The sequence below is a fragment of the Podarcis cretensis genome, assembly GCF_951804945.1.
Source record: "Podarcis cretensis genome assembly, chromosome: 13".
NCBI lineage: Eukaryota > Metazoa > Chordata > Lepidosauria > Squamata > Lacertidae > Podarcis > Podarcis cretensis.
The window spans coordinates 46,555,715-46,568,214 of NC_137182.1; the positions used below are offsets into that span (position 1 = coordinate 46,555,715).

General features: G+C 44.4%; 3 protein-coding genes across 3 annotated transcripts; 2 read left to right on the forward strand and 1 right to left on the reverse strand.

Annotated features, from left to right (window-relative positions):
• Positions 1-920: 920 nt before the first annotated feature.
• Positions 921-1,332, reverse strand: LOC307200116 (histone H2B 1/2/3/4/6). Its single transcript, XM_079948499.1, has one exon. It carries the CDS (start codon positions 1,323-1,325, stop codon positions 945-947), a length of 381 nt encoding a protein of 126 aa, XP_079804625.1. The 5' UTR covers positions 1,326-1,332; the 3' UTR covers positions 921-944.
• A 410-nt stretch (positions 1,333-1,742) lies between these two features.
• Positions 1,743-2,158, forward strand: LOC307201361 (histone H2A.J; the record flags this gene model as incomplete). The annotated part of the gene is made up of 1 exon (XM_079950498.1): positions 1,743-2,158. The coding sequence occupies one exon, from the start codon at positions 1,743-1,745 to the stop codon at positions 2,130-2,132; it is 390 nt and encodes a 129-aa protein (XP_079806624.1). The 3' UTR covers positions 2,133-2,158.
• A 2,346-nt stretch (positions 2,159-4,504) lies between these two features.
• LOC307201695 (histone H3.2) lies at positions 4,505-5,101 on the forward strand. The gene has a single exon (XM_079950993.1). It carries the CDS (start codon positions 4,544-4,546, stop codon positions 4,952-4,954), a length of 411 nt encoding a protein of 136 aa, XP_079807119.1. The 5' UTR covers positions 4,505-4,543; the 3' UTR covers positions 4,955-5,101.
• Positions 5,102-12,500: the final 7,399 nt, after the last annotated feature.

The window sequence follows — 12,500 nt, forward strand, 5'->3', positions numbered from 1 at the left end:
AGCCTTTCTCAACCTTGGGTCCCCAGATGTTTTTGGCCTACAACTCCCATCATCCCTGACCACTGGTCCGGTGAGCTAGGGATCATGGGAGTTGTAGGCCTAAAACATCTGGGGACCCAAGGTTGAGAACCACTGGTTTAAGGGTTTATAGGTCCAATCCAGCACTTTGCATGGGGCTCAGATACTACCGGTAATTGGCAACCAGTACAGTTGGGCCAGGATTAGTATAATTTGCTGCTCAAAACAGTCTTGTTCCAGTGACCAACCTGACCACTGAATTCTGCACCAGGTGTTTGCAAATGTGCTAGCAGTTTTATTGCTGCACCATTAGGTGGAACTTATGTCATAGAAGGAAACCAGGAAAAAAAGAAGAATCAGAGCAGAACAAAAAATCTAAGTAAACAAGAACGATGGCCCGTACGGGGATCGAACCGCGACCTTGGCGTTATTAGCACCACGCTCTAACCAACTGAGCTAACCGGCCCTCTTGGCAAACATGACATAATGCCAAATATATGACATCAGAAAGAAAAAGGATTAAGTTCGCATTAATCTTAGAAAAATCCGCAAGATGGCACTAGTCAGGTATCGCAAAGGCGGAAGATTAAATTGTGGGGGGGGGGGGGGAAATCTTCCAGCGGACTCATTACAGGATATCCCATCAACTTTAAGCCTTGGTATTTTAGAGTGCAAGGTGGCGTTAAAAACATTGCATAAATTATACTTCTACATTCTAGGACTTTCCAACTGTATAGGACTTATTAGAGGTGGCTGCATTGCTTCTGGACTAGGGCAAACTAAGCATAATGTTGTAATAGAAAACCCGGGGAATTTTTTTTGGGGGGGGGATAAAGGAACGCAATGATCCAAGCCCTCTTTTTGACAAGTTAAGCGGCTCTTAAAAGAGCCTTTGGGTTGAGTATGTATTTGGGAACGAGTCAAGATTACTTGGAGCTGGTGTACTTGGTGACGGCCTTGGTGCCCTCGGAGACGGCGTGCTTGGCCAGCTCTCCGGGCAGCAGGAGTCGGACGGCGGTCTGGATCTCCCGGGAGGTGATGGTGGAGCGCTTGTTGTAGTGCGCCAGGCGGGAAGCCTCGGCCGCGATGCGCTCGAAGATGTCGTTGACGAAGGAGTTCATGATGCTCATGGCCTTGGACGAGATGCCCGTGTCCGGGTGGACCTGCTTGAGCACCTTGTAGACGTAGATGGAGTAGCTCTCCTTGCGGCTCTTCTTGCGCTTCTTGTCGCCCTTCTTCTGCGTCTTGGTGACGGCCTTCTTGGAGCCCTTCTTCGCCGCGGGAGCAGACTTTGCTGGTTCCGGCATTGTAAAAGCACCTATTTCCCTTTCAGCTGCAAAGAAATGGTACGCGGCGTGTGTTCAGACCATTCAATTTATAGCAGCAGGATGCAATTAGCATATTCAGCTTCAATGATTCTTATTGGTTAACAACTAGAAGCTACCCAATCGCATCTTCTCATTTTAAGGCGCCCACTTCAAATTTCAAGCTGCTACTTCCTTTGATCCTATTGGACAGGCTCCGACCTGTCCAACCAATGGACTAAAGGAAAAGACTCGAGATTCCCATTCGCTAGTTAAGTCACATGGTTTTAAAGCACTACCCAATAGGAATTCACAATTACAAGCCGGCGGCACGGATAAATATCGAGGAAGAAGCTAGTTCAGAGCTATTCTTGCTCGAACTTTGGCAGTGAAACAGCGACTGAACATAAGGAAGAAAAAATGTCTGGTCGTGGCAAGCAAGGTGGAAAAGTCAGGGCTAAGGCCAAGACTCGCTCTTCTCGCGCCGGGCTGCAGTTCCCCGTGGGTCGTGTGCACCGTCTTCTGCGCAAAGGGAACTACGCAGAGCGCGTCGGAGCCGGAGCGCCCGTCTACTTGGCTGCTGTGCTGGAGTACCTGACTGCTGAGATCCTGGAGTTGGCCGGCAACGCTGCCCGGGACAACAAGAAGACCAGGATCATCCCTCGCCACTTGCAGCTCGCCATCCGCAACGACGAGGAGCTGAACAAACTCCTGGGCAAAGTCACCATTGCTCAAGGAGGCGTCCTCCCCAACATCCAGGCTGTGCTGTTGCCCAAGAAAACCGAGAGCCACAAAGCTAAGAGCAAGTGAAGCTCTTCTCCACAAGGAATCCCAAAATCCAAAGGCTCTTTTAAGAGCCACCCACAACTTCAGCGAAAGAGCTAGTTATCTCTAGTATAAGCGCCTGATTCTAATATTTCTTTGTTAGTTCTCAAGCACATTTTAAGAATATGCACATCACAGCCGAACAGCCTATCACATTTATCTTGCAATTCTGAATAAGGCATGCTGTACTTTAATGCTAACCCTATTTGTGTAATCCCAAACGTGTTTACTCAAGTAAGCAAAGCTAAACGGGAAAGAACGGGTTAAAATATCCATACCAGTGTAGGTGGGGAGTGGCTACCCAAAACTGCAATGATAGAAAGTTAAAGGTATGCAGTACATAAGCATAGGGCACCTGGAGCAGTCCTCTAGGCATCTCCTTTTGGCCCTGGAGACTTTACCCCAGTAAATACAGTACCCTTTGAGATCTGTTTTGCACCCTCTGTGAGTGTTTTGGCCTTGCTGGAAGGAGTCTTGCGCTTCCTGCTTGGCTGGATGTAGGCCAGAGTGTTGTGCAAGTGGGTGTGGAATTTAGTGCTCTGTTTAAAGGTAACATTCACATTTGTTCCTCTGTCCACTTTTGCCTCTGGTGCGCTACATCCACGGCATGTGGCCACCCAGAAGTTGTCCACAAGGAAATGAAGAAGCCCTCAGGCTGAAAAAGGTTCCCCACACCTGTTGCTCATCAAGAAATTATTGTAGAGGCAGGAAGGTTTCTTTCAGAGTTTATTTATTTTGCCAAAAGGACAAGAAAAAGATCTGCCCAAACAAATGCAAGAACAGAACACAATAAAATGCAAGAACACAATAAAGTCTGGCATCACTTTTTGGAGGATTGTGTATGTGTGTATATATCTGTCTGTGTGTATATGTGTGTATATATATATATATGTGTGTGTGTGTATATATCTCAAAAGCAGGAAACCAGCCACATGTATAGAGAACTGCAGCTTGAAAAGGCAATTGCAGACAAGCTGAATGAATTTTTGTGTGCTCTGTAGGTCAGATACCTCTGCCTTTGCCAACTTTTGCAGGAAGAGGTATCTGAAGTACTGAGGCAAATAGTAGTGACAAGACCATTTATTTTACTGGTAAATTTAGGGGGGGGGGGGAAATACCAAGAAATTACCATCCAGCCGAAAGTTCTCAAAGAACTCAAATATGAAATTGCTCATCTTCTAACAAAAATACATTTGATTCTCCCTAAGATGAGCCTCCATACCAGAGGACTGAAAATGGGCCAGTATAATGACACTTTTAAACAAGGAAACAAGGAATCCAGGCAAGATCCTAAACCAGCTCATCTCAGTCTCACATGACCTGGCAACACCATGTAAATTAAGGCATCAAAAATAGTGATGTGACTCAAGCACTATTTTAAAGGCTTGTTTTCCTTCTGGCAGGCTTAGGCCAGCTCAGCAAGCAGTATCCTTGCTCCAAAATGGAGTCTGGTTGGGGTGTACTTTACCCTTGCTTCACTTAACTTTACACCAGCTTCTTGTGAATAGGATTACAGCATAGGTCAAAGGTAGACGGAAGTTCAGTTTGCTCTAGCAGGGTTTTTCTTAAGTTCAAGACTCATGGATAGCCATCTGCCAGGGATTCTTCACCTGCATTTTAGGGGGTTGGACTGGATGACCCTTTGGGTCCCTTCAAACTCTACAATTCTATGAATCCTCAGTATTGTGAAAGATAAGAGGTATTATATCCAAGAGGGTCAGTTGTTTGTTTCGCTTACTGCTGAAAGGAAAGAAGCCACAGCTTTTGAACAATGATTACTCTTTCACAGTACAAAGTGGAAAGAAATGGTGCTGGTACTAGGCTAGGGACCTACTGGTTTCTGATATTTGGCACGAACTACAGAGACATGACATTCCTGATTGCTGACGTTGCTTCTTCTATTGCTTCTCTCTCTGCACTGATTGGTTACTCTGGTTTCCTTCCTGACCCGTCTAAATTTAGGACCGTAATCTACTTGGGTGGTGGGGGTGAGGCAAAGATTTGTCTGTGTCTGTAAACTGTAACCATATACCAGAATGGTTCTATGTGCAGAAATAGATTTGCCATCTGCCTTATGGAGGGCTTCCTTGTAAAGCAAAGACAGGTTTTTGTTTAAAGTGGGGGCGGAGACCCATTTCACAAAATAGCAAGGCTGAATGGATAGGAGTCAAAATGTAGTCATTAGAAGGGGCGGGGTGGTTTTGAAATCCTGCCCAATCCCTGCATAGTTTGGGAAATTCGAACTCTGCAACGGTTCCATTCATCTCTTCCAGCCAATCAGCGGGCAGCCAGCTGCCTATAAATATCCGGCCATGGAACTTTCGATTTACTTTATCTGTTGTTTCGTTTGTGGGGACTTGCGGCGTTTTGGGTTGTTTTTTATTCTTTTGGGAGCAATGGCCCGCACGAAGCAGACGGCTCGCAAGTCGACTGGCGGGAAGGCGCCTCGCAAGCAGCTGGCGACCAAAGCCGCCCGGAAGAGCGCGCCGGCCACGGGCGGCGTGAAGAAGCCTCACCGCTACCGGCCGGGCACGGTGGCGCTGCGCGAGATCCGCCGCTACCAGAAGTCGACGGAGCTGCTGATCCGCAAGCTGCCTTTCCAGCGCCTGGTGCGCGAGATCGCGCAGGACTTCAAGACGGACCTGCGCTTCCAGAGCTCGGCCGTGATGGCTCTGCAGGAGGCGAGCGAGGCTTACCTGGTGGGCCTGTTCGAGGACACCAACCTGTGCGCCATCCACGCCAAGCGCGTCACCATCATGCCCAAGGACATCCAGCTCGCCAGGCGCATCCGCGGAGAGAGGGCCTGAGAAGCGCCCGCCTGCGTCCCCACAACACGAATCCAGTGCCAACCACAAAGGCTCTTTTAAGAGCCACCACATGGTCTTGGAAAAGAGCTCGCACGATGCTAAATTACCTTTTGCAGCTTTCCGGCACGTCGTAGGTTAGTAAGGGCAACTAACAGTAACTGGGAAGTTAACAAAGTTCTCATAGTTTGATACAAACGATGAGAATGACCATGGGAATGGGAAACTTGACACTTAAAAGGCTCTTTTAAGAACTTTCTAAAAGGTAGCTGGGAAGCCCGGAAAAGGGAATGGTACTGTTTAGCTGGCGATGGCTTTATCCTTCTACTTGTTAAGGAAAATGCTAATCCCACCCCTTGGAATTAAGTGGGATTGAGATATGCTTCGTTATTTCATTGTTTCTTTGTACAGAGTCTTTTATTCCGCTTATCCTAACTGAATAGTACAACCCCCTTTCCCAAATAATTAAGTAAGATTGAAGAAGTTTATGGGTGCCGTTTACAGCAGGACTGCATTCAGAAAGCCACAAATTACTCGATTAATCGTGTTGAAGTTGAGTTGAAGTTGACTGCTTAACAGAGGCTCCCAAGGGGAGGATGCATTTGTTTGATTTGGGCACCATCAAAGCAGAGCCATTCCTCGTCCACCACCCCTAGAGAGGGAGGCTCCATCTTTCAAGATGGCTTGTGTAACATTTAAAGTCGAGATTTTAGATGCCAAATGTTTTTTTAATACATTAGTTAAGCAGCTTTATGTCTAATAAACCTCACCATTCATAATTCTTATAGAATCAGCTCAATTTCATTGACTATGTTCTGGAAAATGTGCAAGTTACATTGTAATCCTACCGCGTCTATTCAATATAAAACCACCTTAAAAGCATACTGCAAAAAACTACATCCTTTTGAAGTAGTTGATTATTAAAGCACTTTTTAAGTACCGGAGTTGAAAACACTCGTTTTGTGCTTGACGAGGTGGCCGAGTGGTTAAGGCGATGGACTGCTAATCCATTGTGCTTTGCACGCGTGGGTTCGAATCCCACCTTCGTCGGAATACTACTTTTGTTGGTTCACCTTTTGTTAAATCAGAAACACAGACCCATGTGCGCATTTTTAGAAAATGTAAAGCTGAACTTCAGTCGAGATCACAGACCCTCATCAGAAATGCTGGCATATATTAGAACATCCCACATACACGTTGATAGGTAGTTTCTTCCACAGATAAAACGTATTGTGCAACACAGTATGTCAAGTGTGCTGTCTGTGATATTTTGAATGGCTTAAAAACAAACAAACCATGACATGATTAGATTCAGGTAGGTAGCCCTGCTGGTCTGACTCAGTCGAAATAATATAATAATATAAAAAATTAATAAATCGTCCAGTAGCACCTTAGAGACCAACTAAGTTTATTCTTGGTATAAGCTTGATATAAGCTTGATATGATCAGGAAGTGTAGAAACGTGATGTCACTCGTTTGCCATTAACTAGTGGAAGAAAGTAATTTTAAAAGATGTATGAAGAGGCATAGGGTGGAAGAAAAGTTAAGAACGCCCGAGCAGGGACTTGAACCCTGGACCCTCAGATTAAAAGTCTGATGCTCTACCGACTGAGCTACCCGGGCTCTTCAAGCTACTGTTCCAAATCAGTTACAAAAAATAGAAAGTCCCTCGTTACACCCGATCCAAACCCTGTTGGGCATTTCAGTGGCTGCTCAGCCTAAGCCTGGCAGAGGTAAAAGAAGCCTTTATATTTAGTCCTTTATGCAGGGTTGCCAGATTATGTGGGTAAACTGAATAGACTGAGGATTCAGCCTAAGTCCCCTCACCTTCCTGTGTCAACCACACCTCAGAAAAACTCTGCCTATCTAATTTACAGTAAGGTGGCAGTTCATAAAGAATTTCTAAACCATGTAATTGTTGTTGTTTAGTCGTGTCCGACTCCTTGTGACCCCATGGACCAGAGCACGCCAGGCACTTCTGTCTTCCACTGCCTCCCGCAGTTTAGTCAAACTCATGCTGGTAGCTTAGAAAACACTGTCCAACCATCTCGTCCTCTGTAGTCCCCTTCTCCTTGTGCCCTCCATCTTTCCCAACATCAGGGTCTTTTCCAGGGAGTCTTCTCTTCTCATGAGGTGGCCAAAGTATTGGAGTCTCAGCTTCAGGATCTGTCCTTCCAGTGAGCACTCAGGGCTGACTGGATAGGTTTGATCTTCTTGCAGTCCATGGGACTCTCTAGAGTCTTCTCCAGCACCATAATTCAAACCATGTAATTAGAAACTCACTATATAAGGTCTGGGTGAGACATAGAAGGCTGTTAGAACCGAAAACCCCATGGTGTGTATCACCGTTAGAAGTGCTATCGGTCAAAAAGAAAAATATGACAGGAAGATTGGCGACATACCAGCAGTTCCTAAAGGAGGAACAGGGCCAACTAAGACCATACAAAGAGGTGACCCAATACTGCACTACATGGTTACAATATCACCAGATTGCCCAAATATTTAATCAGGACAAAATAATAGGATTTGAAAAAGAAGAATGAAAATTATAAAAAGTTTAATTACAAAATCCGAAAAAGAGCATATCCAAAATGTATAATCTATTATTAGAACGGAAATTAAAGAATGAAGAAGTAAAAGAAGTTATGATTAAATGGGCATGTGATATAGGTTATACAATTTGGCTGGACCAATGGGAGAAATTATGGAAATGCGATATTAAATTTACAGCATGTTATACAATTAGAGAAAATTTGATGAAAATGATGTACCAATGGTACTTGACTCCAGTAAAATTGGCCAAATTTTACAAATTAAAATCAAATACCTGTTGGAGATGCAAGAAAGAAATAGGAACAATGTTTCACATGTGGTGGGAATGCCGATCTATTAAACAATTTTGGAATGAAATATATGAGGAAATCAAAAAGATGTTCAAAATAGATTTTAGTAAAAAAACGGAGGCATTCCTTTTAGGTATAACCACAAACTATATTCCTGACATTCAAAGGAAAGTATTCCTCTATGCGACAACAGCTGCCAGGATGCTCATTGCAAAAAATTGGCAAGGGGGAAACATCCCATCAATAAAAGAATGGCAAATCAAATTTTGTGAAAATATATATTTGGCAAGATTCACAGCATTCTTAAGGGGACAATCGGATCAAAAATTAGTAAAAGAATGGGATTGTGTTAAAGAATATATGAAAAAACATTGTTCTGGAGTAAGTATATTGGTATGTAATGAATGAAGCTTTGCAGGGTTAAATAAATTGAAAAATGGTGCAAGAGGTATAAAGATAGAGGTAATCTACACTAGACACAACAACACAGAAAAATTAAAAACTATGAGGTCTCAGAACAAAGGAAGGAAGTCAATATGTGTATATGTACGTAACGATTAATATGATGATATGGTTTTCTTTGTGGGTGTGATTTTTCTTTTTGTTTTCTTTTATCTTTCTTTTTTATTTTGCTTCGTCTTGTTTGTTCTGCTTTGTTTTGGACTTTATGTTTTTAATCTATTTTTAAAAATAATAAAAATTAAAACAAAAACTCTTTTGGGGGACTTATACACCAGTCCTGCATTACCCAGGATGAGCAAGTCCCAACAATGCATCTTGGGGTCAGGGTTGGGGATTTAATGCTGGCTGAGCAGCAGATTCATTGCATGCTAAACTGCTGATCCTGGCAGATCTTGCCATAGGATGACCCCTTATTCTAGTAACCGCTAGCATTCTACACCCTACATTTTTGTTGGAATGCAGTTGTGCTAAGGTAATATTTTCCGATGGTATACCTTCATGCAATTAAACATGGCACTGCCCCATAGGAAGGAAACTGGAGATTTCAAGTGGCAAAAGCAATTTTAAAAGGGGCTTTGAAGACGGCATCACACTATACAAATGTAGCATTTCACGTTTGCGTTTGTTTGTTTAGATATCACCTTCAACATGATGTACAGAATGCAATAAAAACAGCAAACCAACAATTAAAAAGGACACAGACCATAACAGCATATTAAAAAAAAAAAATCTCAGGAGAAACACATGGCAGAGAACTTTTTATCCATCTGTTGAAGCCTATTGGAACAAAAATATCCTCAATTGTTTCTGGCTCACAACAATTTGCAATGTGAATGCACTTATGAGTTATAAAAGCCAGTGGTCTCCCCGTCGGGGAATCGAACCCCGGTCTCCCGCGTGACAGGCGGGGATACTTAAAAGGTAAAGGTACCCCTGCCCGTACGGGCCAGTCTTGACAGACTCTGGGGTTGTGCGCCCATCTCACTCAAGAGGCCAGGGGCCAGCGCTGTCCGGAGACACTTCCGGGTCACGTGGCCAGCGTGACATCGCTGCTCTGGCGAGCCAGAGCCGCACACGGAAACGCCGTTTACCTTCCCGCTGGTAAGCGGTCCCTATTTATCTACTTGCACCCGGAGGTGCTTTCGAACTGCTAGGTTGGCAGGCGCTGGGACCGAGCAGCGGGAGCACACCCCGCCGCAGGGATTCGAACCGCCGACCTTTCGATCGGCAAGCCCTAGGCGCTGAGGCTTTAACCCACAGCGCCACCTGCCACTATACTAACGAGGAGTTAGTAATGACCTTTCTTGATCTCAATAAATGGAGGGGGGAAAGGTTACCCTCCCATAACCAGCCAGTTTAAACTAGCACGTTTCTACTCGATTCTACACGGACATGCATGACAATTACCTTAAGCAGTATGCCTGCAATTCACCTGCAAAACACTCTTTGTGAGAAACATATTTTTTTCTTACTATTTCAGGGAAGCTTATACAAGCAGTAACCTGCAGCACTTTTAGAGGGAAAACTCCCTAGTCTTCAGTAATAGATACGTATAGTGGTTTGACTGTAGTTGATGAGCGCTGCGTGGAAAGTAAGGAGTAGCAAAACACCTGTCCGGCACCACAAGGTATTTAAAGATGGTTGCCTAAAACGGAAGAAGTTTTTTGACTATTTAAGCAAAGACGATTTCAGGAAAAGGAAAGAAAGCATCGTAGTCGGCAGGATTCGAACCTGCGCGGGGAGACCCCAATGGATTTCTAGTCCATCGCCTTAACCACTCGGCCACGACTACTTGTTAAAGCACACACACACCTGACGTCTTAAACTTTCGCAATAAAGAGTTCTGCTGTACTTTTGCTCCAACTTATTTTCTTAGTCTTCACGACTCTCTGCATGTCACTTTAAGAAGAAGAAAAGAAGTCAGAAAGAGGAAGCCCAATTTAGACCTATTAACTTAAGAAAATTACGGCCCAGGATTGGACTTCAACTCCCATCGATCCCAGACAACATGGCCAATGTTGAGGGACAATGAGTGTGGCATAGGTTAACAGCATCTGGAGAACCACAAATTCCTGCTCCTGGCATGTACAGTATCTTGTCTTCCAGCCTCCAATTGACCTTTCTCAGTTTATTTGATGACATAGGCACCTAATTATTTCTTTGCTGATGGTTTCCAGTGTTACGGAAATTATGGGGGGGCACATCTTTAAAGTTGTTAAATGTTACAAATATTATGCATAAATGTATCCTTTCGACTTGACAGCTCAAGGAAGTTACCTAGCTTTAACAATCATATAAAATCAACCACTTTGCCAGTTTCCTCCATTTCAACACTATTTTGGTCTTGGAAAAACCCCAAGCGTGAGGACATGTATACATACCTCCTACCCCAGGAAGTGTCCAGAGGTGACAATCGCTGAGCTGATTGTTGGCCAAGGAAAGCCAAATCTCATCACCAAACTTGCCAAGGGGTCCAGACATGCAACGGAAGTTCTATTGTACTTCGGGTGGTGGGACTTCAGAGGTGTTTGCCTATGCCAATCTTATACCTGGGTCTTGCCCTGACATGTCTGTTTATGCTAATCTTGTACCAAGGACTAGTCTGGACATGTTTGCCAAGGTTAAACTAGTGTAACCCCTGTCTACCCCTCCCCTTTTGTAGCATGTCAGTGATGTAGCAATGATGTATCAATGATGCTGTACGAATTGTATTCTGGGATATGGTGGGAAAGATTTAAAAGTAATTGTCACCCCATCCTCGGGGTTCAAAATTCCTCTTTGAACCTGTTGCGCAATAAACTTTGGTCTACAGCTATTTGCTCCGGTTGGTGGCTGGACTCCTTCCTTTATTCCGCAGGGACCCATGGGCTCTGCCCGAAGAGCTGGGTGACTGAGCAGCCTCACACCTAGGTTTTTCCGTAACACCAGTCTGGAGTTAGCAGTACAATGGAAATCTCAAGGTGCTCCAGCTCATTGTAATTCCCATTTGTACTGCTGTGGCAGGTACTATTAAGGGTTTGGAAGCTAATGAAAGGGTTGGGAATCTGTGGCTGGATTCCCCAGCTCCTATAACCCCAACTCTGCCCTGCCACACGCACAGCCACAATGAATTTGCAAGCCGATTTAAAATTTGTGTGGGGAAGTCAGATTATGAACATCGATTCTGCAGTTATGAAACTAGGCTAAGAAATGGTGGGATTTGAGCTGGTACCCTAACTACCCTTACCAGTGGGAGTTATTTTAGAGTTAACATGCAAAGCACTCAGTTGCCAGATCTCATAGGTGAACCTTCCCTATGTCACCATTTATTGACATATCTTCTTGGGAAACTAAATGTGCAACTCTGAAAGAATATAGTGGGAAGACATCTGTAAACAACAACCTCAGTTGTCAATGTTCCTATTGGCTCTGGTTGGCTTGGAGGCTCCCCCTGACACCACTGCCTTCTTGGCTGTGTGGGCAGCAGTGTTTGTGGGGACGGGTGGCACCTCTTCAGTCATGCTTGTCCAGGACAAGGCGAGAAAGTATCAAGTATGGTGAATGGGCCGGTATTATAGGGCATCAGTGGCACTCCCATTGGTGTGTTCTGGTGCCTTCTTTTCAAGGATCAGAAGTAGCTCCTGCCTCATCCCAACCCTGGGCTCCTTACCCTGCACAAGGCTGTGAACTCATTCAACCCAGCTGTGTCTAGTTGCTCAGTTCCCAGATGCTCTTCAAAAGGACCTTCCATCCTCCTGCTGCATTGGTGTGTGATTCCCAAAGAGAAGAAAAGGAGTCTATAATGGGAACAGAAATCCAAGGGTGGATGTCTGAAGAAAGCCTTCAAATAGGGAAAGTGCTGCTTTCTAGTTTAAAAATGCATGATTCCTTCTCTAGCATGATTCTGAAACTTCTAAACTTATATCTCCAGAAGATCCTGAAGTCTGAGAGTGAAGAGTCCAGTGCTTGGCCAAATCTTGCAATTAGAGGTGATGTGTGAAAGTATCAACATGAACATAGGGGACAGAGGTCTCAGAGAACATGATGGTTAACTAGGGTGCAGAAAATGGGTTCAGATTGGTTGAGAGATGGTACCTTCTGAGAACTAAAGGTTATTCCCCTACACATAATTCCATTCCTTCTGCTTTGGGGCATCTATTTCACAAATCTAGCAAGGCCACAGTCTTGATTTGTGACTTGTGAGCCCCTCCTCACCTTCACTTGGTATATTTGTGTATTTCCTAGTATATTTCCAGGACTCTATG

Excerpts from the sequence above, each read along its gene's own strand:
- LOC307200116 (XM_079948499.1), bottom strand. The coding sequence starts at position 1,325 with ATGCCGGAACCAGCAAAGTCTGCTCCCGCGGCGAAGAAGGGCTCCAAG.
- LOC307201695 (XM_079950993.1), top strand. The coding sequence starts at position 4,544 with ATGGCCCGCACGAAGCAGACGGCTCGCAAGTCGACTGGCGGGAAGGCG.